The sequence below is a fragment of the Seriola aureovittata genome, chromosome 12 (assembly GCF_021018895.1).
Source record: "Seriola aureovittata isolate HTS-2021-v1 ecotype China chromosome 12, ASM2101889v1, whole genome shotgun sequence".
NCBI lineage: Eukaryota > Metazoa > Chordata > Actinopteri > Carangiformes > Carangidae > Seriola > Seriola aureovittata.
In genome coordinates, this window is record NC_079375.1 from 4,953,438 (window position 1) to 4,979,671 (window position 26,234).

Here is a 26,234-nt window from a genome sequence, read left to right on the forward strand (position 1 = left end):
TGAAGAGAGAATTGGATGTTGAGAGGAAGGCCTGAATGATATCAGAGGAGAAAACCCAGCTTTATTCACATAACATCACTCAAATACATCCTCACATTTCGATAAATTAGTTAATGTTCATTTGTTGATCAAACTTCTTTCAGATTAACCAAGTAACCATTTCATCTGTTCTAAGGTTGTCAGACATTCAGTGAAGTAGAATCTCCTGCCAGAGAGAAATGTTGAAGTAATGCTGATTCATGACAACTTGCACGGTAACAGAATGCAAAGATAAACGGGTAAAAACAAGATGACACACTGTAAACAGACTGTGTTCATGCCACTTATCGTATTGATTCTAGACTCTATTGTATCTCTGTAGTTGAAGCTGGTGTTAATGATGGGAGTTGAAAGAAGAAAATAGGTTTCAGTTGAGGTCACATGCTTCGGGCTTCGTATGGCTTAATGGAAATCTGTTGATTTTTATTTCCATTATCATTTTACAACTTCTCAACTCAACTGTGCAGAGATGCAAAATAGAAGTGCAATTATAAAAAAATATATATATATATATATATATATATGTATAATATGTATGCAGCTTTAGTCCGCAGGTTTTGCCGGCACTCCAGCTGGGGGTTTTTGAGGTTGGCATGGCATGACTCATCCTGAGAGAGAGAGAGAGAGAAAGCTGTGTTGAGGGTTACGCGGCAGACAAAATGCAACAACTGAAGTGGAAAAAGCACTCACTTCTTGAAATCGCTCCAATGACCCAAAAATCACCCACGTTTTTACAGCAGCCCACTAGAGGCTGTCATTAGTTGGGTGACACTCTGGATTGTTGTGTTCGGCTTTCAAGCATGTGGGTGGCTAATACTTTCACTCACTCCAATTTTTTTTTGGTGCAGCAAAGCTCATTTCTGCTTGATTCATTATAAAGTCAGCTCATGTTCAGGTGCATTTGTGTTTCTTTAACCCATCAGCCATGACTTTTACACCCCTTGACTCCTCATGTTTGAACATTTGGCCACCTCACTCTATTTTTTTGGCTCAGATGTCCCTCATCACATCCCTGTATTGACTTCTTGTCAGTAGGTGGTCTCTATCTAAGGGGCTCTTGTGTCTAACTTGTTGACTCTTGACTGCTCCCTTCAGCATCCAAGGCAGCCCGTGATAGCCGGGAAACCCCATTGGCTGATTGAGGTAACTGCTGCATGTCGTCACCAGCTTGGGTCATTATGCTGTGTAGGGAAAAAGGCATCAGAGGCAAATGAGATACTTTGGGTGGCTGCACAAATAGACTGGGAATCATTTAAGCAATTCATTGCTTTGCCAATGGTCTGTAAAAACAAAACACTTTGGTGGGTTTTCTCTGTCTCTTTCTTCACTGCTCTCGCCTGTTCAATTTTCTTTTCTCCTGTTTCTGTCTTTATTACTACTCCATCTCTTTATTTCACTCCATTCTTCCTCTCCTCCCCTCTCTTTTCTCTCACACACACACACACACACACTTAAGACACACTTAAAGACGCAAATCCTCTTCCCCGCACCTGGCTTCTACAATAGAGCGCTGATCAAAGGCATCCGTCTTTACATGCCTGCCCTGATAGTTCTATAATGGACCCATAACGTGAACATTCGGCTCCATTGTTTACGCCATTAGTCACACAGGCTTATGGAAAATTACTGCAATGCTATATTGAAAAGCCATCAGCGGCAGCAGCAGCATTGCTGCAGCAACGCCGTGCCAAGATGCTATCTATCACATGTGCATGTTTCCCCTTCTCTCAGCACACAAAGTTGTTATGAGGCAGCAATCTGTTCGCACGTCGTCGCACCGTGACGAGGGTTTTCTTCATGCCATGATGTAGCATTAGAGCATAGCAGAACATGTGTTGACTGTGAATGACGCAGCATAAATATTAGATCAGTATTGTATGAAAGTATTTTAAGGTGTATGTCTGAAATAGGTCTTTCCTGTAGGTGTGGTGGCGTTCTGTAGGAAAGTATGGTCAGTACATGGCGTGTTTGGACAATACATGACATCATAGCCACTGAGTTAATACAGTACAACTTAAATTTGCAGCCCAGGATCATACAACATGGTCAGCAACACAATATTGTCAGTGCATTACACATCTTCGCCTTTGTATGCACACTGCACATTTTGCCACTGCATACCACACCATGACTGATGAAGCAGTATAATGTAGGGTAATAATAAATCAATGCATTTGCATAGTTGTCACATAGTAAATCTTTCTGTATGCTGCATTTCATTTAAACATATGTGGTGGCAGTAGTCAAGGTTAAGACAAATGTATATTAACTGTTTTCATCCTGAACATCCATGGCAGCAGCTGCCTTCAGATCATTCTAACTCTAGTTAGTGAATTAATCTGGTTGGAATGAAAATCTGTTGATTGCTTCGACTCAATGGACAATGATTTAAAATCTACCCCAGGATCATCTGGCCCTTTAAATCATTATACATGGTTTACTGTTATTTTAATGCAAAAAAAAGCAGTACTGACTAGAGTTATAATTAAAACATGAGTATATAAATCAAGTTCAATAAAAGATCCATAATGATATCCATTCTCGTGCTGTGTTAAAAACAAGTGGCTGGTGATTAGTGCTGTCTGATAGCCCATCAGACGCAGCATCAACGACCAGCCTCTTCATCTAAACTGTAACGAGTGTGAGTGTAGGTATCCTTTTTACACGTCTGCAGTTGAATTCAGCAGACAGAGGCACTTTTCCAGTCCTCTACGAAAGAGTTGTTATAATTTACTTGCACTGGAATATTTAGTATTTTTGTGTTTATGCGTTTCTACACACCACATTTCAGATGGCAGTATTGTACTTTTTACTCCACAATATTCATCTAACAGCTGCTATTACTAGTTTCTTTGCAGATTAATGTTTACATATGAAACCTGTTATAATGCAATAAAATATGACTGAACAATCCAACACTGAAGTAGTTCTTAGAATCTGCCACCTTCACCATTTCCGTCATTAAAATGCTGCTGGAATATAGCAGAATTAAAGTAATGTATGCTTTGGGTGCATTAGAGCATAGAGTTTTTAACACAACAGGGAGTCATCTTTGAAGTTACATAACTTTGCATCATTATTAGTGCAGTAGGGAAGGCGCAGTGATTAATAGCTGCAGCTCTGTGGCAGCAGGCTCTTTGCTGTTTCTGTGTTGTGTAGCGGCCTGCTGGTGACACATACGAGTCAATCAGAGAGGGCCGCTCTTCCACAGAACAGGCTCCCCGGCTTAATTAAAGTGATGTTTCAAGCTGCCACCTGGCCCATACACACGCACACACACGCACACATTACAGCCACCCGTACAGCATACTCCACACACATACTCACGGTATACGGTTACATAGGCTATACCGAGGCTTTTATCCATCGCAAACTCAAAAGCGCAAACAAGCCATATGGCGATCTTCACAGAAGCACACGCAACGCCTCGGATGCACACGCACCACTACTACATTCACACATAAGTATGCTCACAAACTAAAACAAACACACACACACACACACACGGAGTGACTGGGAGCAGCTGCTGGTGTAATTGCTCGGGGTTGGATGAGGTTATAAATGGTTTCCAGTGGCTTGTGGAGCTGTAAAGAGCGAGCCACATTGTGTTTGACTGTCCGAGAGGGAGCGGGAGAGAGAGCCAGAAGAGGGCAGCTGATTAGTTTTGGACAGCATGTAAGAAGTGCAACTGTGTGTGTGTGTGTGTGTGTGTGTGTGTGTGTGTGTGTGTGTGTGTGTGTATCATCATGTGTCAGTTCTTCCTCTACATGCTATATTCTCATGTGTGTGTTGGCGGATGAAGGGGTGTATGCAGGTGTATACACAGTATGTAAGGATGACATTTGCAGAGAACACACATGCTGCTTTGTGTGTTTGTACTGACACATATCCACCTATAGATACACATAGACCTGCTTTCTCTGTCACTCCCGTACACACACAGACACACACACACACACACACACACACACACACACCTGCCTTCCTCTATTCCCTCATGCTGTGCCAGTCTCAGCTCCGTCGATCGCACAGGTATTTGATATTCATGGTCTATCAGCATGGAGCTACAGCGAGACGTGTCAGAAAGATCGAGAGGAAGGGAGGGGAGGATAGGTGAGGGTAAGAGAGGGGGGAAAAAATAAAAAATAGACATGAATAGAGGAAAACAGTTGAAGGAAATAAAGGAGGAAAGCAGGAACGATGAGGTGGAGTGTGGTGGAAAGATGAAGAAGAGGAGAGAAAGAGAGATAATCCAGATTTGCCCTAATTTGAACATTTTATCTTTATTGTCGCATAAACCAAGAAGTACACAGGTGTGGGTAGGTGTGTCCACATACTTTTGGCCATTTAGCGCAGATGGCACAGGTAGGTATAGAGGGAGGAGGGTGAGAAATGGGAGGGGTATATGTAGTGACAGCGAGTAAGAGAGGAATAGGGAGAGAGAGAGTGAGAGTATGAATAAGAGGAGATAGATTGTGCTACAGTAGGCAGCCAACAATGCTCTCCACGCCTGACTTCCCTCCACCAATTACACCCTTCACTGCCTCCTTCACACCTCTCTCCCCCTCCATCTCTTTCTTTGCCTTTTTCAACTACCCCCCCCCTTTTTTTTACTTATTTTTTGAAATCCCCTCAATCAAATCGACTTTCCCAGATGCCATCCAATCAACAGGTTTGTTTGGCCAACTTTGAGCTCACTGTCAACCCGCTAATTGTTTTAGCAGTGGAGAGCAGAGCATGTGAGTGTGGAGAGGAAGAAGAAGAAAGTGGAAAAGGTGTGGAGTTTAATTTCTCTTAATGCTAAAGATGAACTCACTTTTTGGAATACAAAGAAGAGTGGAGGCTCGGAGAGTACGAGACGTACTTTAGATGTTCTGGGGTAGAAAGAAAATGAGATGAAAGAGTGGAAACAAATAAAAAAGGGAGAGTCTGAGTGTTTACTCAGTCCACAGTAAAACATAAGGCCGGCGTTTTGAGATTCATCTGCTTTGCTGTTTTCAGAGTCTCTGCTTTCAGGTGGCACAAACAGAACATTATTGCTCTTCACATATAGCTGGTTTAGAATAGGCATACTCTTAGAAACAAAAGGGAAGAAGAAAGAGAAATGAAAGAGGAGACAGAGAGGTTGTGGAAAGCTAGAGAAGGAAAATGAGGGTTACTGAGGGGAGGCAGCAAAGAAAAAAAAAAAGAAAATGAGCAGAGGGAGATGTTTTTTAAAAAATAAATAAATAAATAAAAGTGTAAGTAAGTGGAGAGCAGTATAAAAAGACCGGTGAAAAAAGGTGGGGAGGTGGAGGAAGAAGAAGAAGATGGAGAGAGGGAGAGTGAGAGATACAGACGTACAGTGAGAGAGGTTGGCAGCGTCTGTCTCCTTTTGTGTTCCACATGGATTCATCTCTCTCTGCCTGCCTTTCATTCACACCCGCACGCTCGCTCACTCTGTCATTGTCATGCTCGCACTCTCTCATTCTTTTTTAGCCTTTTCTCTGCCGCTCCTCGCCTTTTCACCCTCGCTCTATTTGTCTCTGTCCCTCCTCTCGAGCCCATCACTCCTCTGCCTCCCCTCACCTTCGCTCAAACTCGGCTTACTTTGTGTTTTTTTTTTCCTCCCTCTTTTTTTTTTTTTAAAATCCTCCCTCATCCTTCAAGTCTTTTAAAATCTCTGAAATAAGCAAAATGTAAAAGTATTTAGATTTTTCTGACCCATTTTTGTCAGGTAATTTGAATATTTAATAAAAAATATAGTAGTACAACCTCATTTATACATGGAAAAATGGGATAAAATTATGTAGATGCTTGTTGAAGTCTCTTTTTAAAAAAAATAATGACAACCTTCTGGTAAATCATGACTTTATCTGCTTGAGCTAACGTTAGCTTCACAGACTGGCAGGAAGCTACTTCACAGCTCTGAATACTGAATATGATAGTAGTTTGAGTGACATGATGTGTATGTCTGCCAGCTGTCTGTCATGCTTGAAAACTACTGAGAAAACGAATTACTAAATTACACGATGAGACTACGTAACTCGCTCTAGCTAGACTTTTTCAAAGGCAAAAAGACCTTCTAGCCTTTCAAACATGAAAATGAGTCGATCTTCTTTCTTGTGGATCTTTAGCTAAGAATAAAAAGTACCGACAACCACTAATGATACAGTTGTTGGCTCCACACTTAAGCTAGCAGTACGTTTGCTTCACAGACTGACGAGACCAGCTGCTTCACAGGTGTGGATAACAGTTAGCTTACCTGTGCTTAGAAGTTAGAATACTACTGTTCACTATCAGGAAAGTGTCTGTGATGCTTAAAAACTACAGAGACAACAGTAAACTTCCTGTCTGAAAATGAAGTGATGCTACGAGCTAGGCTTGGTCTTTCTGAGATGCAAACAGACTTAGCTAACTAGACTAGCTTGGCTTGGCTGAGCTAGGGTTGCCACCCGTCCCGTATAATACAGGATCGTCCTGTATTTGAAAATAAAATGCTGCCTCCTGTATTGAATGAATACGAGACACAAATTTGTCCCATATTTTTGTAGATTATATCCTGTGTTGTGAATAATGTAATGTAAAGTAAAACCCAATCCTTTATTTCCTCATATAAAAGGTGGCAACCCTAGGCTGAGTGTAAACTATTTTATTTTGTTTTCTGAACAAGTCACAGAATTAACAATGTTTAGCCACAACCGTGTTTGCGATTGTCGTATTTATAGACATTGAAATTATGATACGATATTTTACAGCATCAATGTTGCAAGAAACTTTGTGATGTACTGTATTGTGAAAATGAAACTCATTTAAATAAGATTTGTCTGCTCTATTAAGGGCATTATTGATCTTGAACTATCTTAAATCAGTTAAATGTCATATTTCTAACTTTGAAATTACATCACATCTGTGTTTTCTTGCTGTCATAAGTAATTTCCTGTTTCCTTGTTTTCCATTTTAAGTTTAAGAGGATTGAGTCATTGTTGGTCACTTTTTGATTAGCCTTAAATTTAATTCAGACAGAATGAATTTGATTGTCTTATGTGTCATTATTCCTCAGCACTTTGCACAAGTTGTGCCTAATATCCAATTTTTCCTGTTTTGTTTTTAATTATGTCACAAATTTATTCCAGGTAGTATTTATTTGTCTTTCTGAAACATGCACACACCCTGACAGAGCTCATCATGCCTGCTTGTCCTTTATCTTCCTCCTTCCTTCCCTCCTTCTGTTCCCTCCCTTACCCCGTACAGCCTTGTTTTACCCTCCTCCTCCTCCACTTTGCCTCTCTCCTCCATCCCTCTTTCTCCCTTCCCCATTCCACCCAGAGCAATCCCATCTCTCTCCCAGCAAACAAAGGGAGCTAATGACATGCTGACACCGAGCCCGATGATTGAATTCATTAGGCGTGCACAATAATTGCCAGGCGCGAGCGTGCACGCACCCATCTATTCAGAGGACAGCTGTCAAATAACAAGCAAGAGAGAATAGCTTTTTATTGTTGAGCTTGGAAGAGAGAGGGAAAATGAATATAGAGAAAGAGTGAGAGAAGCACCTGTTGTGAGAAATAGAGAGAGAGTGAGAGAGTGAGAGTGCACTCAACATGTCAATTAGGCTGCTGTGTTCATGTAGTGTTGCTGGGAAGTTTACTGCCAGTTTGACGCACTTGGTATCACAAGCCAGGTGCATGGTGTGTTGAATTTGTTCTTTAGGTAAAGTGCAAAGCCTCTGCCTGAAACCTTTTTTAAATAAAACTCTGTAAAGATTAGAATTACATTTTACTTTGTTTAAAGCTGTAATAAGTTCATGACTTGGGGTTAGGCTTAACATCACAACTATGACTGTGAGTTTAGGTCAAGTATGTAATAATCAAGGATGCTTGTTGTCTGTGGCATTTTTAATCCGACTATAAGCATTGGGTCATATTTAGACTAGATTTTTATTAAATATTATATTATAATTATATATTTTTTAAATGATGCTGGCTCGAAACAGCAGTTTTGTTTGTCACACGCCGAGGTCCAATGAGGGTCAGACTGCAGGGCAGACTGTGCAAGGAAAAAAAATTGGCATTATGAAAAATATATCATATCATGGGAAATATCGCAATATTCAATATCATTAAATATCGGCTCTAGCCTGATTTGGATGTGTTTTATTGAAGGAATAAAGGATTACTGTATATATAGTCCAAAATCAGGCAGGATGCATTAACTCATTGGATGATTAAAAAAACCCTTTTTCTGTTTGAGATTATTTTTATGGATATGCAATAGGAATGTGACATTTCAAAGGCTTTGAAATAATTAAATTTAGGTCTTATACATTTTCTACACTCTACACACAATTATTTTCAACACCAGACAAGAGCAGCATTAACTGCAGATACACACTCAATAATATCATGTCAGCAGCAGGAATGTGCTGACAGATGTTCAAGTGTGGATTGAAGCAACAGGTTTTTAATTTAGGCTTGTATTGTTCTTTACCAGCAGCTGCAGGTAAACACACAGAAGTGTTTATAGCCAGGAATGCTGGCACTGTGCTCATCAGTTTGTTGTGATTTTCACATAGTGGAGATTTGTATTGCAACCCTGCAGAAATGACTCCACCATTAATGCATTCATGCTGATGTGGTGGACCTGAAACAGGATGTTGTTGTATTATTTCTGAAAAGTGGAGCTGGCTACCGAACTTGAAATTCATCCCATGTGGGAAACAGGACTTCAGTGTAGCTGCAAGAACTCAGAAGTTTTGATAAAAACTAGCTTCAGGCTGTGCATCGGAAGCAAACAACACCCGACTACATCTGTTTCATATGTAAATCAGGAGCTTCACATATTAATGAATCACTTTTGATCTTTATAGTCTCATTCTTCATCATCCTGTCTCACTGTGACAGTGTGCCAGTGCTGATTCAGCCGTTCTCCGTTTCTTCAGCACAGAAAACCAAAGACAACAACAACACCTCACATCCTGAACCTGATAAAATCCCCCTCTAACCTGATGCTGACACTTTCCTAAAGGTTTTAAAGGACCACATGCTTTAGTGTTAACGAACCTGAGCATTGTGTCTTGATTATACAACATAACTCTCCACCTTCTTATACTAAGTACCTGATTTAACACTTAGGAGCGCTGGTCTGTTTAACACTAATATATCTGATGTAGCTAATGAGCTTGTACTCTTGATTTACCTCCCCGCTATCTGCCCCGCTGCAATTTATGTGCACGCACTTTTCATTAACCTCAAGTGGCCAAATGAACGTCCTTTTAACTTTGGGCCTTTGGCTAACCCACAGCAGCATGGTGAGAGCTTTGCAAGGCTGAAGGAGCTTTTCGTGTTACTGCTTTAGGCTGGAATAAAGACATGAATGTTTTTGTATCATTAATTATGCATTAAGTTATATGAGCTGTTTAACTGTATTTAACGTGAACCATGGCTTTATGGTCTTTTGTTGTTGCTGGTTGGGTAAGGGGGTCATCTTTAGGAAGGTATATGTTTTGCCATAAACGTCTCCCTTTGTTTGCCTCTCTCAAAGAAGACAGAGGAGGATGAGCTGGTCCTGACTCCAGATGGGACCCGGGAGTTCCTGACCTTTGAGATCCCCCTCAGTGACTCGGGTTCAGCGGGTTTGGGTGTCAGCGTCAAAGGCAACCGCTCCAAGGAGAACCACGCCGACCTGGGCATCTTCGTCAAATCCATCATCAATGGAGGGGCGGCATGCAAGGTGTGATACCCTCAGCTGTAGTGGAAGTATAAAAGAAAAGGTTTAGAAATGTGGCATCTGTTCTTCTAAGAGAGATTTTCTTTCAGCAGAAATAAACCGGATGTTGTTTATTTGGACCACCAACATCACAGGGAAGTTTGTATTTATGGGTATCTGATCCTCGGGGAGTCGCAGCCACTTTCCGTGTAGAATATATTGAAATTATTTCTATGTATTTTATCTTTTGACACTTTACATTAGACTGTCTGGGCAGATGCTTGAAGAGTTTTAAACCTTAAAGATGATTTTACAAATGTCAGGCCTCAGCTAGCAGCTTAACACCAGCTGAAAGTCGTGTTTCTGTGGAACTTCTAACAGGGAAAGTGACTCAGCAGCTATGAAGAAAAGCTGTGATAAAATCTATGAGCCCAATGTGCCCTATTTTCCATTGCTGTCTTTTAGTGCTGCAGTCAATCTCAATAGTCTTTCAACTTGATTGTTTTTCATACAAACAAGTTTGTGTTGACAGCTCATGATAATGGACTTCAAAGCACATTTCTCTGTTAGAGATTAGATCATGGCTACCAACAGGATACTCTGAGAGTGAGACTATTAGACCATTAGATGAGATCAAGCTTGTTGTTAAGAGATATTTTTGTTTTTATCACACTGCATTTACATAACATAATACAGTATTCACTCTTTTCTTTGCTTTTAGGAGTTTAAACCCCAAAAGATGCATTTTTTTTTTACGTGTCATTTCTTATCCTCCCAACAGGACGGACGGCTTCGAGTGAACGACCAGTTGATCGCTGTCAACGGGGAGTCGCTATTGGGCAAAACCAACCAAGACGCCATGGAGACGCTCCGCAAGTCCATGTCAACGGAAGGCAACAAACGTGGGATGATCCAGCTCATCGTGGCCAGACGAGTGGCCAAACGAAACGAGGTAACAAACATGGAATTGGAAAATATCTCTATCTCTCTATCTCTTTTATAGTTGTCCGGTTAATATGTAATAACTGTGAATGCAGTATATCAGTATTAATTTGATTAGAGAGACATTGCCAGTTGACCTTTCTCATAACCTTACAATAGTAATGTTACAGTTTGAGTTTGTATGATCAAATCAATACTGTGATGTCACTGTCCTCGGAAACCAAACTTTTAATTTGAAACGGTTACAGGAAGTGTTGAGTTTGTATTATCAGCGTAATGCAGTAACTTAAACAGGGCAAACTGGATTTGATCAAAACAAGGCTTCAAACAGAAGGAACTAGAGATGAAGGCCTGCGTCCAATAACAGTTAACATCTGCAGTTGAGGTAAACAAAGGCCCCAGTTACTATTTGAGGAAATACAATACAAAAACATGCATCCAAAAGTCTGAGACCACTTTCCATTCTTGAAAAAGTTTTGTAGCTCTGGTTTTTTATTATGATAAGGTTTTACTCGAAGCATTCATTGCTGAGATCACATTTTACAAAGAAGTCCATTAGGGTAGACAACACAAGTGGTCACATACAGTAGGTTTTAAGCAGCTCCCAGATTTAACCATATTCTGTGAATGAGCCTCTGTATATTCTCATTTGTCCAGGTCATAGTATCCTAAAGGAGTTTTTTTAAATCGAATCAGGACCAGTCCTAGCCTGGTCAGATGCGTACACGAACTGATGAAGCCTCTTGGATGAGAGGTGAAACGTCTTCCCAGACAAATAACCTAGTCCAGTTGTTTTCGATTTAAAAAAACTCCTTTAGCATATTCTGTGAACCACTTAGAAATGAAAACAAATATGGAAGAATATTCGGACCATTAAGGTTATTACCCAGCCTATCTGCTGGTTGTCCTAATGGACTCCATTGTGTAACTTTGTCAAAATGTTCTTGAGAACTGAACCAATTAAGTAAAACATCAACATCACACTGAAAAATAAAATCCATGTTGAAACAAATCATATAGTACTGGTGTAAATACGATGCAGAACTATTGCAGCACATGTAAACATAATGATTCATTCTTTTATTTGCCCTGACTGAGCTCATATAACCTTGTGCAGCAGCAGCAGCACACATGAGTTTCACACATTCACACCTCAGAGTTACACATAACAGCTGCTGTACCGTAGCGTTAACTGTTGACCCCCTAGCAATCTTGGGGGTGGGTAACACTCCACACGAGGACATGTCATCATTCGCTATTGAATAAAGGGAGACTTTCATTCACAATGTACCGATGTTTTCTTTTTTTTTTCTTTTTCTGGCTCATCAGGGATTTGAATCAGGATATCACCTTCCTTTGATTGCTGATAACTAATTACATCAAAATCTTAAAATAAATAAATAAATAAATAAAAATCTCTTTTTGTTATTTTAAAATGAGCAATTTCAGAGCCAGTTTGAAGTTTGGTCAAGAAGTGTTCTGTTTCAATCTGCAAGTCTGAGAGTTTGACATAAATGGTGTGGCAGGTCATCACATCCTACCCAGTCTATTTTAGTATTGCCATTACAGATAATTTAATACATTTGATCAAAATCTTTCCAACCTTATTATGATCAAAGTGTCTTTAATTAAAGTTTCCATTTGTGTTTTCCTGCAAATAAATTGAACTCATCTGACATTGCTGACCTAAATAAAGACACTTGTGTGGACATGGAGTTGTCAGGCACTACTTCAATAAGAGCCTTTCTCTGATAAATATACAACACAAACCACAGCAAATCACTGGGAAATACCCTCATGAGCAGAAATGACTCGTTTCATGAAATAAAAAGTAAGTAGTCGGGTCATTGTAGTTCACCAACCCCTCCCACACACACTCACCTCCCTTGAGGCAGTTGAAGAAGAGGGGAAAAAAACAAAAAAAACATGGCTGTGAACTGAGCTGCACAACTTTTTTCCCTCTCCTCAATGTCATGTTTTTACATTCTCTGTACACCTTGGCCTGTCGCCTGCTTGAAGGCTGAGGCTGTGTGCGCCACTGCTGTGCGCGCGCGTGTGTGTGCGTGTATGTATTTGTGCACATCTGCGTGCACGTGTACGCCTCTGGCATTGCCTGGCTTTCCCTGCTCTCCTTTTCCAACCTGGTGTGTCAAAGTTTTGATTTCCCCTCGGCCCGTCTGGTAATTGAAAGCAGAGGCTAAGCCTGGAGCTGTGTTTTATGTTTGTGTGTGTGTGTGTGTGTGTGTGTGTGTGTGTGCGCGCGTGTGCGTGCGCGTGCGCGTGTCTTTGTGTGTATAAACGTGTAGTTTGTGCTTTTGTACATCCGGCTTATGCATGTATGCATTTATTTTCAAGGATCCTGCAGTGTGTTGGTTTGCAAACAGATACCCTGCGTGTATTTGTGTGTATTGTGGACATGTCAAGGCAGCGAGACTTCACAGAGAGCATGGTGAATGAATAAAATTTGAGCACTGGGAGTCTCGTCAATCTCTGCTTCACATGCAGAGCTGGAGGCATGGCCTGAGGCTGTCCAAGTGTCTGGCTATTTATAAGAAATAGTGTCCAAGCACTCAGAGAGGAGGAAAACAACAATTTAATGCACTCAAACTCAAAGAGATGGCTCAGAGCTGATTTAGAGCATCCCTACAGAGGCTCTATAGATTGTTAATACCTCATAACCAGCTGTCCATCAAATATTAGTTAAAATCAAATTACTATAGGCTGAAAGCTGTGACTCATTTTGACATTTACTGACATATGGGATCAAATAATCCTGTATTTACTTTCCTCCCCATGTCTCCATCCCTTGACAGCCAATCTCAAATCAATCTCAAATGTTTGCCTTTGCATAAATCACAAGCCCAAGCGCTCCCGTTCTTTCCTCCGTCCCCATAGAAACACAGTGAACCCAGAGCAGCTGACTTCCTCATCACCGTTGGCACCTGATGGGATCGAGACCTTCCCCGAGCTCAATTATCAGCCTGAATATGCAATGAGCTGCGGTGTGATTTGTCGATGCGCCCACAGTATGGCGAATCCCCTCGACTATTACTGAGGCGTTTCACCCTGGGCCCCTCAGCCGGCCAATTCATTAACTTTCTCATTTAATGTCAAGAGGAGCCACATGCCAACAGTCACAGCGCCGTATGGCGACCGTAGAAATTAGTTTGTAGTTTGCAGTAGATTTGTTGCTTCCATGTGTAGCTTCTGTTTGTTTAGTTCGCTTTGATTCAAGTCATTTCTTTTGTCCTGGAGCAGCAAAAAAGAAAAGAAAAGAAAAAGTTTTTCTTATGATGGACTACATTTATATTCTAAATTTTAAAAACTTAAGTAATATGTCTGTAATTGGAGAATGTAAACTCTTATCATGTCTATACAATAACCAAATTCCTTGAAACATTACTGAGCATAATAATAATAATAATGATAAACTTTATTTGTATAGCAATTTTCTTAACAAAGTTACAAAGTGCTTAACAAAGGGGAAAAAAAAAGAAGGGGGAATTAAAAAACTGCAATTAAAAACAAATACATCATAAAACACATGTTACACAAAAATATAAATAATCTGTATAGTGGTAAAATAAAACACAACAACATATTAAACAGTCAAAGCTTTCCGACAAAAGAATCTTTTAAGAAGAGTTTTAAAAGAAACTGTTGTCTGATCTCAGGTGGGCTGTTCCACACTTTGGGGGCTCTAACAAAGGCCCGGTCACCCTTAGTAACTAGCCGAGACCTAGGAATAACCAGCAGAGCTCCAGCCACTAATAAGTGAATGCCAAGGCACATATAGGGTTAATAAGTCCTTGATATTATTTGGAGCAAGGCCATTTAATATATAAAGTTAAGCCGACTGCAACATTTCAGTGTTGCTTGTGTGTAAATGCACCACCAGCACCGTTTTGATATTTAAATGCATTTTGCTGAGATACTTACCTAAGATAAGTTCTGGAGCTCATTTGTGGTTGTTGAGACTCTGGAAATTTGAACAAGCATCCTTCTAATCTGAAATCCACTTCATTACACTTCACACTTTTGCCAAAATCCTCATGTGCACACATTCACATGTATTCTCCTGCAAACTGAACTTGTTTGTTTGCGTCAGGATCCATTCTGCAGTGGTTATTACAGCACCTCAAGCATTTAGTGAGCTGAAAGGATCATTGGGCAAAGACCTTCTGCCAAAATCGAATCCCCAGCCTGGCTAGTTATAGTCATTGATTGGGATCATTTGGCTCCAGCATTGACCCGAGTGTGATAGTGTTATCGCTCGTTTTTTGCGATGCCGGCGATGATGGTTATCTTTATGGCACAAGCTGTCACCACCTTGAGCAATAAATGCAGAAAGCATAGCAAATCAATACAGTCAACGATCCAATGGACAAGCAATGAGGGCCAAGACACACACACACACACACACACACACACACACACACACACACACACACACACACACAGACACACACACACTTTCTCAGGCCGCAGATGTGTGTTTAGGGGTGACAGGGCCAGCAAATAGTCTATTTGTCCAGCAAACAAGAGAGTGTCATCACAGGTCCTCAGGGAAATGTCAAGATGCAGGCGAGCTAACGTCCTCCCTGCAGGGGAATGCTAGCCCGCTAACAGCCTGTGGCTTAACAGCCTATTGGAAATCCATCCTCATTTATCACACTGCTAGCATTAGCATGGATAGTTGCCCTCATCCATCCATTATTGTTTAGCAAATGTTAGCGTGGCTAGTTCTCCCCCGCCTTCATTGTCTGACTTTTATTTAGTGTTAGCTGAACTCTTGCTCTTTTTCCCCTCGTGTTTCTTCATAGGTCTTGAATATTCTTTATTTTACACTGCGCTTTAACTGTGAGAAGAGGTTTAGCGCATTGATTCATGGCTTCCTACTCAAACACAAAGGATTATTTGTTCTGCATGGACATGTATGCCCATGCCTTCTCGAAGCACTTCCCAAATGGTTCAACTAGTCAAAACAGATAAAAGTTAGCTGTTGCTAAAGGCTGCTGCATCCACAAGCCTCCACACAGAGCCCAGAACACTCTGAAATGAAAAAATCTACAAAGGTTTATGAGCATAATAAGAGAAAATAAACCACACAGTGCATAGCTAGAGGAGGAAGCTTTTTTATTTACTTGAGTTTAGAAGAGCAAAGATTGAGTAAATTGATGATAATTATTCTAATTCCACCACCCTCTTCAATCAGGAGACACCGGGCAGCCCACTGGGACCCCAGCCGACCATGAGCACCCCTCTGGACGACCACGAGCGCCGAATCTCCCACTCCCTGTATGGTGGCCTGGAGGGTCTTGATGACAACCTGATGCCACGACAAGGCATGATGCCACGCACAATAGGTAAGAGTGACATGTCTTTTGATGTAACTTATTCCTTTTTGGCCCGTTGCGCTCCTCCACTTGATGTTTCCTCGCTGGTTGAGGTTGATGTTTATTTTAAGGTCTATCTCAGTCCGATGCCATGCTATGTTCCTATGCTAAGACTGGGATTGGTGCTGGGTGTTAGATGGTGAATATCAGTAAAGATTCCCATCAGTTATACAAGCACTATAAGAATAGTACTATGTCACAGAAAACAGAAAAATAGGACACGTCTCAGAATAAACGTGGAACTTTTACAACATTTCTCTTCTGCTAGTCTGTGTTTTCCTGGTAGATTCTATTATCTACCCTTCCAGGTTTTGTCAGCACAGAATATAGGCTAACTGTGTCATCTGGTCTCACTTCCTGTCAAGAGCTCAGTGGCTTTTAATGTCTTGGAAAATGTCAGGGAGAGAGAGAAAGACAGAGATGGAAAAATGTCCCCTCAGACAGTTTGTTTCCGCAGATCCCCCATGCGAGTGATTGATTCTCTGTCTGGCTGTGTTTGTTTTACGTGTTCTCTGAGAGTGTAGATGTACATGTGTGTGTTAGTTTGCATATTTATGAGTCTCGAGTTTCTAGATGACCTATCTGTCATTGCTCAATCCAGCTCTGAGGCGGTTTGGAAGCGAGTGCGTGTGGGACAGAGTGCACGAGATTAGCAAGCATATTTGTATCTGTGTGTGTTAGAGAGCTTTGTACGCATCTGTGCAGGATTGCATGTGTGTGTAGCGCTTGAATGATTGATGGACGGGTGGTGAAGTTACCAAATCTCAAAGAAAGGCTTCTGTATGCCAGATAGTGTAACTGCTCAGTGTGCCTGTGTTAAATTAAGGGTTGGTGTACATCGTGTCCTCTGCAGTTGTTTCATCTCTTTGCATTTGTCAAAATACCAACATAAATACTTTGAAATCTTCTTCTGCTGAATTTTTGGAAGTCAGTCCAGAAATAAAGGGGCACAAAATACATTAAATGTAAATTAATTAAGCAGAGGAAGAGTTGCTTCTCCAACTTTTAATCTGTTTTTTAAATGAGCTGCTCCCAACTCCACCTCATTAATCAATGCAACATAATGTGAGAGTGTGAACTCTGTTTTCCTTTCATGCAAATTGCCTGACATTGCCACTGTTGTTAGTGTTAACAAAAAAAAAAAAAAAAAGGTCTGAGTGACAGAGGAAGTGTTGATAGGTGAAGTTCCAGCACGCCGCCACGGCGGCTGCGTTCACCCATGCTTAACAAACAACGGCTTCTAATGAGCGTTCAGGGTCGGGGTGAAAGCACAAGGTAGATGTACAGGAGGTACAGCGGTTGTCTGCTCAACGGTGACAAAGAAGATCATTGTCACATGACGCGACCAAGGAAGCTGATCTCTGCAGGTCCACTGCTTTTACAAATGTTGATCCAAGTGCTGGATAAAGCCGGTAAATACATAAAACATGGTGCCACCATCAACATATGCAGACATTTAGTGCCTTAAAGCTGGAGAATAAAACTGAAGATGGATTTGCAGGAAAGAAGAAGAGTGTTCAGTTTAGAAACAGCACAGACACATTTACTCTTCCAGAACCTTAAAGCAAGAAACAGCCAAAAAAAAACAAAAAAAAAACATGAAAGGTCTTGAGGTTCGAAAAGGGCACATAAGAGCTTAAGAGGCCTAAAATATATACTGCAACTGAGGGACAGCTCCATAATTCAGGACTGTATTACTAAATAACACCTTAAAATCAGTGTAAACACTACTGGAGGTTATTTTTTCATCCTTCAAGCCAGTGGACAGAATAGTTCCAGAGTAACTCTTGCTTCAGCATTCTGGGCATTTTTGCAGAAGAAGACAGGTGAGTAGAAAGGTCAAAATCAGCCTCAGGTTACAAGAAATCTGAAAAGAGGGAATTTAGGTAATGTGTTAAAGAAGAAGAGTACATAAAATGTAGTTTAGCAAGTCGGTGAGGAGAAGAGGAAATGAGAAAAGGAAGCAAGTGAAGGTATGATGTAAAGGTAAATAGATCAAATACAAAGCTATTATTGGTATGTGTACCTCTGCCCTCAATCTTCTCTTAAATAAGATTAAATATTGTTCAAAACACGGAGCAGTATATAGTCATCGACCGTATTAAGAACAGGGAGGATTATACTAAAGATGTCAATTCACCTCAGCGCTGACGTAGTGTTTAGTGACATCCATCCCTCGTCTTCTGAGGATTATCAACAAAAAAAAAAAAGTGTGTGCCTCCTGACTCATCAAAGACCAGTGCCTGCGGCTTTTTTTCATCCTGTTGCATGTGTGTTTCTTGTGTTTTCACTTCAAACTGTCGGAGCTAAGCAGAGAAATTAAGACGTCAGAGTGGCCAGACTGAGCTGCTTCTCCCAATATTTCACCCCTGTCTCGACAGGATGGGACACCAGAGCCCTCAGAGGTTGGCCTGTGGAGGGACGCGCACTATATAATTACTAACTATCACAGACACATGAGACATTTCCCTGCTTATTAAACACTTAATCTGCCCAGTGGAGTATTTTTTTTTTTTCCCTGACCACCAAAGGCAGAATTTCATCCCCAATTTGTCATGTCAAATATTTTGGACCATTCTCCTCCGTGTGGTCTCTGAATCACTCAGAATCAAGTTGGGTTATAAAACTTGGTCTATTTTCCATGTTGACCTAGAGATATCAAAGCAGTATGTTTTTTTTCTGTTTTTTTTTTCCAGAACATCACTCTGTGGTTTTGTGTCAAAGTGAGATTGGAGAGGTAGGCAAAGGATTAAGGCTTTATTTGAACTGTCGTTTAATTTGTCAGTGTGGGCTAAGCACAGAGGATAAAGGCCAGCAGGCCCCGGGGTTTAAGCTGGTAGACTCTGGCTGAAGCTGTCCTCAGCTTGCTGCTTTAAGTTCACTTTTCAAACGTGTTTTTACATTAACAGCCGAAGATTCATTCTTAAATGACTTCACCAGCTGAAAAATGAGACGCCTACCTACATATTACAAGTTGTTCATGTGAAAGAAAGAAGTGAAAGGGAATTATTATTTGCCAGCGATAAACTGGAAGTGTCTGTTACATGCACTCCATATCTGCTTGTTCCTGCAGTTCAGTTTATCTTCTTCCAGTGTATTTAATGGTAATTTAACATCTAAAATGGTGCTTATGAGCACTAAAGCATTACATTAGCAAATGATTATGGACATGTTTGCGTGATTTTCTTCATTCTTCTGTGGTTCAGGAGGTAGAGCAGGTCGCCCACGAATTGGATGGCCGGTAGTTCGATTCCCAGCTCCTCCTGTCTGCATTTCAAAGTGTCCTTGGGCAAGACACTGAACTCCAAATTGCCCCAGTGTGTGTGTGTGCGTGTGTATGGTATAAAATAGCTGTTTGAGTGTGTATGTGAATGGGTGAATGTGGCTTCCATTGTAAAGTGCTTTGAGTGGTCGATAAGACTAGAAAAGCTCTGTATGCAGTCCATTCACTATTTTCATATTGACAGTAAATTTAATAGTTTTCACAACTTTAAATCTTGATTTGAATTTAACTTGTCGTTCCGCACAAATCACAAAAGCATTATAAATGAGATTTAATAGAACGCATGACATATTTTTCACTGCAGCATGTTCCTGTGGATTACCCAGAGATGCCACAGCCAAAGTTTTTTAAAATGTTATTTTTTGATGTACTGAGGATATTTAAAATGCATAACAATGAAAACCAAAACTATCTGCACCACCAGATACTAGAACAGAAACTAATTAAAACTAACACAAACAAAAAATAATAAAACTGGGGATTTTATATCTGTAATGCGGCAGAATCAAGCGTTTGGCAGGTGCGACCAAAGCTTGGGGCAGTGTTTGTGTTTTATAATGAGAGACCAGCTGAATGGTTTGTACCTTTTAACTGCTGTGGTCTCGAGCTGAAATTACCGTTAGATGAATGCACAAGCTAATTTGCCGTTTCCGCATACAATACTTTCCTGTGCTTTGACATAAATGTGGAGAATCACAAACAGCGGCTGTGTCAGGACTGGTTTGAGTTGTGTGGAACAGTCTGGAAGAAGCAGACGCCCGACTCTCAGCTGCTGCACTGCTGCTGTTCAGAACTGTAGAAGGCTGTAGCTGCACTTGGCAGCGCCCAGATGTGAACGTGGGTGAATACGAAGCAGAGCTTTGCGTGCTCAGCAAACCTCCCTTGAATAAATAAAATTGTGTGTGTGTGTGTGTGGGAAAGAGAGTGCTGAAGGGGGGGGGGGTCTCAAACACTTGCTTGGAATAAGTCTGTTCTCTGTTGTCATGAAGGGGAGGGTGCCACGAAACATAAATCATGCATTAGGCTTTCTTAGAAAACAACATCATTCCCATTCAGAACATATCAGCTTGCGTTTTGGCCCGTGCACGCTCTTAGATCACTCGCTGGCGTTGTGCACTCTGAAGATGCCAGGGATAAGAAAGCGACTTAATTATTCCTCCAGGCCAATAGCTTTCAAGGCCCAGCACCCATGGCAATAACCTCCTTACTAATTATGCAAATAGACCGAGACAAGACAAAATGAAAAGAGGAAGAAAAAGAAAAAAAAAACTCCTGCGTCTTTCTCCCCATGTTATTCTCACCTCTTGCTATCTCCATTTTCATCTAGGAAATCTTTTCACTCCCCCCCACCACTCACTTTTTCTTCCCTCCTGGCCATTCTGTGCACCCTCCCTTTGCCCTCAAGTATTCAGTAGTTTTACACAAAAAGCATCTAATAATAGCCTCTCCCAGAGCATCTCAAATGAAATGCCACCTATTGTTCCACCGTTGCTCCGTCAGAAATTATTACAGCCGCTGGGAAAGATAATGTGTGTTTATTGGTTTGATTCTCAGGTGATGCTGGCTGTGCGCTCCGTCCACATGGCAGTGCTATTGTTGCTGGCGGATGGCTGCCCTTGGGTGCTGGCACTAAGACAAAGAGGCTTTTTTTTTCCCTCCTCCTTTTACCAGGCTAGTGAGTTGACAGATTCATTGGTTTTCTACTCAGTAGCTGCCAGTTGATTGTACTGCAGTGATTCAAACTGTGACATTGATGGGATTCTCAGTGTCGCGCATTGGACTGCTTAGGGAAATGGGATTAAGTGGTTCTGTGAGTGCACATGTGCGTGTGTGTATGTGTGTGTGTGTGTGTGGTCTGAGAGGGAGAAGTGGCCACGCTGTGCTCACCGGGACTCCCAAATTCACATTGAATAACAAATGCACACAGCAGGAGGGGCGCACACACATACACACTCTGAAACTATTGCAACAGTTGTAGTTAATGTAGTGAAGGTCTGACGGTGTCAAGGGCATGCACTCACACACTTTTGTCGATGCAGTCCAACTCACTCATAGTGTGTGTTGGAGGGTGAATGCTCCTTTTATAAACATGCAGACACATTCTGAGATACTTGTATATGTATTTCTATATGACCAATAATTGATGAGGACGCAAAAGTAGAGCACAGACTCAGGGGAGCAAGTTGAACTGGATTTCTTATGGCAGCGCGGTGAATCCATGATGGAGGAAACCAGGCTGGCGAGGTGACTAAGAGACAGGCAGACGGGCGGTGAGTGGCTGAATGGAGACCCTGTTAGTGAGGAATGGCAGGACTGGAAATGAGCAGCAGGCAGGCAGGAGCAGTGTGACCCTGAGGCACAGGGAAATAGAGGATAGCCTGAACCAAAAAAAAAAAAAATTAGAGTACACTAGAAAGCAAAAACGTAATACCAGACTGGCAGACTGCACGATCTGGCAAAGAGTGAGTGGAGAAGCGGGGTTTAAGTACTGCAGGGCTGATGAGATGATGAGGAGCAGGTGCATTGGCTGAAGCAAGCAGGAGGAGGGGTCGAGCGGAGCAGGTGAGGAGCAGGAAGGAACACCGCGCCTAGAGAGACACACACACACACACACAGAGTAGAGATAGAGACAGGAAACACAAAGAAGAGGGGACAACACTCGCAGCTTTGACCAGGACCATGACAGAATGTCACTGTGTTTTTTTCTCTTCTTTTTTTTTTCTCAATGATCAGAAACCAGTAAAGCACCAATAATGCATATACGTGATACTTTTACCCTACACTGTTCCATCTGCTGAAGAGTGCCGCTATGTAGAAGATGTACTGTAAGCCTTTATATATGTATTGTTAGATTAGAATCCCTACTTTTTGGCCTTTGTGGTCAGAATAAATTATCCAGGCACAATCCATGGAAGAATTTACCCCAGCAACCTTTATATAATTTCTCATAATTCTGTCTTCGTTCAAAGCAGTTTGTTCAACAGTCCAATGAATCCCTAAAAGCTTTTCTTCTGTAACTTCTTCATATTTAAGGAAAGTTAACAGTAACCGATGACTTTCTAAACTGGCTTTACACACACATAACACACACACAGCCTCACAGTTTGACATCACCCGGCCTCCCCTTTTTTTCTCCCCTCCATTCATCTCCATTTACATCAGGTCATTCACCCACACTGGCTGGAAGCAGCAGCACCCACCAGCACATTGATTCCCTCGGCGCTCGGTTATGAGAAACAAACAGCAGGCCTGGCATAGACCTCCAGGTCTCTGGCTTTAAAGCCCAAACGCTTTCTAAAGACAAACTTCTCCCTGAGCTCAATACACAAGGCTTTTATGAAGCATTGAAACTACTCTTCTTCTGACACTGAAGAGCCCCCACCACCACCACCCCACCAACCCACTGCTCCCAATTTCAAAATACAGATTAAAGACAAAGTCATGCGCTGCATATCAATGGGGGTTTTTAAGCCTTGCTTTTCAGAGGCAGGAAAAGGGGACTATTTTATGTTTTTTTTTTGCCTCAGCACAGAGAAGTTTTTATCTTTATTTGTGAGGTCACAGCTTGAATTAATCATAGTGTTTTGACATAGGAACACCATTGTGGCTGCTGCCAAATTCCACTTGGTATAAGCTGATTAGCCAGGAGCAGTTTCACTCCGCTTTTAGACTTCAAAATATGTTTTGTGTTTTAAAAAGTTACCCTGTTTTTCTTTTTTCTTTTTTAATTTTGGAAACTTGTTCTTCGGTAGTTGGCCCATTAAACAGTTAGAGCGGCAGTCTCACCCCTTGATGCAGCAGTTGCCTGTTGTCACAAATAAATTCATTCCTGAGGGTGTTGTGCAGAAGCTGAGTAACGAACCAGCTTTTTGTTGAGCTTTTACAAGTGTTTTTTTTGTTTTTTTTTATGCTATTATTTTTCTGATATTTTCCTTGGAGCTGATAGAAATAAGAGTTGTTTTGCCAGACCACATATTGTAATCATCTAAATCAAATCCTGCAGGTTTGGAAATCACACGCTGCTGAGTTTGTCCACTTGCAGGGGCGCCTCAGTGGCTCACCCGGTAGAGCATGTGACACATAGGCTCAGTCCTAACTGCAGCGGCCATGGGCTCCAGTCCGACCCGCGGCCCTTTTGCTGCATGTCATCCCCTCTCTTTCTCTCCCTGACCTTCCTGTCTATCTCTCGCTGTCCTATCAGAATAAAGGCCAAAAAGACATAGTTTCTCCCCTTGCACGAGAGGCTGGAGATCACATGTCCCTCAAATGGAATGTAAATATAACTTATAATCACATGTGCATGGTTCTCGATCAGCAGCAAAACACACTGGTGTGTCAGTGTGGCTCCTTATGACAAAACTGTCAATGACTCATAATTTGTAATGTACACATCACACAGCGTTTGACAGTGATGGTGGCCCTTTTTGCAGAGTCACCAGCAGCTGCGAAGTGATTCATCAGTGATACCCATATTTATTGTCATCATCATTTCCTCTTAGATACTGTTGAAATGTTGTAAATAATTATCAATCGTGTTTTTTTATTTGTAAAACCATGAGAAACAAACAAAGAAGTTTCGACCAACTGTTGGTTTTATGTGGACTGTATATATACAGTGAATATAAAAAGTCTACACACCCCTGTTCAAATGCCAGGTTTTCGTGATGTAAAAAAATGACAGCAAGACATATAATTTCACAACTTTTTCCACCTTTTAATGTGACCTATAACCTGTACAATGCAATTGAAAAACAAACTGAAACCTTTAAAGGGGAAAAATATAAAATAAAAAACTTAAAAGAACGTGGTTGCATAAATATGCACACCCTTAAACTAATACTTTGTTGGAGCACCTTTGGCTTTTATTACAGCACTCAGTCTTTTTGGGCAGGAGCCTATCAGCGTGGCACATCTTGATATGGCAATATTTGCCCACTCTTCTTTGCAAAACCGCTCCAAATCTGACAGATTGCGAGGGCATCTCCTGTGCACAGCCCTCTTCAGATCACCCCACAGATGTTCGATGGGATTCAGGTCTGGACTCTGGCTGGGCCATTCCAATGCCTCAATCTCATTCCGGTGAAGCCATTCTTTGGTTGATTTAGATGTGTGCTTTGGGTCATTGTCGTGCTGAAAGATGAAGTTCCTCTTCATCTTCAGCTTTCTAACAGAAGGCCGAAGGTTTTGTGCCAACACTGACTGGTATTTGGAACTGTTCATAATTCCCTTCACCCTGACTAAGGCCCCAGTTCCAGCTGAAGAAAAACAGCCCCAAAGCATGATGCTGCCACCACCATACTGTAGGTATGGTGTTCTTTTGGTGATGAGCAGTCTTGTTTTTGCGCCAAATATACCTTTTGGAATTATGTCCAAAAAGTTCAACCTTGGTTTCATCAGACCATGACACATTTTCGCACATGCGTTTGGGAGATTTCAGATGTCTTTTTTCAAAATTAATGTTTTTCTTTGTAAGATAAGGCTTCCGTCTTGCCACCCTACCCCATAGCCCAGACATATGAAGAAGACAGGAGATTGTTGTCACATGTACTACACAGCCAGTACTTGCCAGAAATTCCTGCAGCTCCTTCAGTGTTGCTGTCGGCCTCTTAGCAGCCTCCCTGACCAGTTTTCTTCTCGTCTTATCATCAATTTTGGAAGGACGTCCTGTTCTTGGTAATGTCACTGTTGTGCCATATTTTCTCCACTTGATGATGACGGTCTTCACTGTGTTCCATGGTATATTTAATTCCTTGGAAATTCTTTTGTAGCCTTCACCTGACTGATATCTTTGAATAATGAGATCCCTCTGATGCTTTGGAAGCTCTCTGCGGACCATGGTTTGTGCTGGAAGATGTGGCTACAAAAATGTCAGGAAAAGCCTACTAGAACAGCTTAACTTTATTTGGGGTTGATCAGAGGCACTTTATTTGGTGACAGGTGTGTGCTGACTCCAATTTAATATGCGTTTGAATGTAATTGGTTAAATCTGAACACAGCCACATCCCCAGTTATAAAAGGGTGTGCACAGTTATGCAACCACATTATCTCAGTTGTTTATTTTTACTTTACCTCCCTGAAAGATTTCTGTTTGTTTTTCAATTACGTTGTACAGGTTATAAGTCACATTAAAGGTGGAAAATGTTGTGAAATTATTTATCTTGATGTAATTTTTTTACATGACAAAAACCTGGCATTTGAACAGGGGTGTGTAGACTTTTTATATCCACTGTATATATATATATATATGGACAGAGGAATGGCACCACTGTACTGTAGGAAGAGCAAGTAATGGAAGCTACTGTGTATTGGTCCTTTGCCTCTTGTATGATGGAAGTCTGACTTGATTTTTGAAGCACCAACAACAAGAACTTGACATTAATATCTGTGTGGTCAGTCATGAGAGCGAGGGCGCGCACAGTCTATGTTAAACAAAAAATCCTCCCGTCTCCTCCAGGTAACTATCAGCTCTCTCCGACTGTCAACATGCCGCAGAACGACACTGTGATCATAGAGGACGACCGGCCGCCGCTCCTCCCGCCACACCTCTCCGACCAGTCGTCGTCCAGTTCCCATGACGACGTGGGCTTCACCGCTGACATGACGCCACAGTGGGCCAAAGAGCTGCCCACTCAGAATGACAGGTAGGCGCAACTGAAGTCTTCCCCTTCAGCCCGTCAGGCGAAGACGGTGAAGTGTTGCATGGTGAATACATTTAATGTTATATATATTTCACTTCTAAAACCTTGACATTTGCACAAGGTGTGTGTGTGTGTGTGTGTGTGTGTGTGTGTGTGTGTGTGTGTGTGTGTGTGTGTGTGTGTGTGTGTGTGTGTGTGTGTGTGTGTGTGTGTGTGTGTGTGTGTGTGTGTGTGTGTGTGTGTGTTCGT

The 26,234-nt window shown here is 41.5% G+C and overlaps 1 protein-coding gene across 8 annotated transcripts in view; it reads left to right on the top strand.

The window, feature by feature from the left end:
• LOC130178684 (partitioning defective 3 homolog) overlaps positions 1–26,234 on the top strand; it is a 243,403-nt gene that overhangs the window by 130,933 nt on the left and 86,236 nt on the right. For 5 of the 8 annotated variants that reach the window (XM_056391121.1, XM_056391122.1, XM_056391128.1 and 2 more), the window contains 5 exons: positions 1,135–1,182; positions 9,562–9,750; positions 10,508–10,678; positions 15,884–16,034; positions 25,802–25,988. In XM_056391121.1, coding sequence (XP_056247096.1) covers positions 1,135–1,182; positions 9,562–9,750; positions 10,508–10,678; positions 15,884–16,034; positions 25,802–25,988 — 746 coding nt within the window. The remainder of the gene's footprint in view (positions 1–1,134; positions 1,183–9,561; positions 9,751–10,507; positions 10,679–15,883; positions 16,035–25,801; positions 25,989–26,234) is intronic. The other 3 variants (XM_056391124.1, XM_056391126.1, XM_056391125.1) reach the window with 2 other exon arrangements.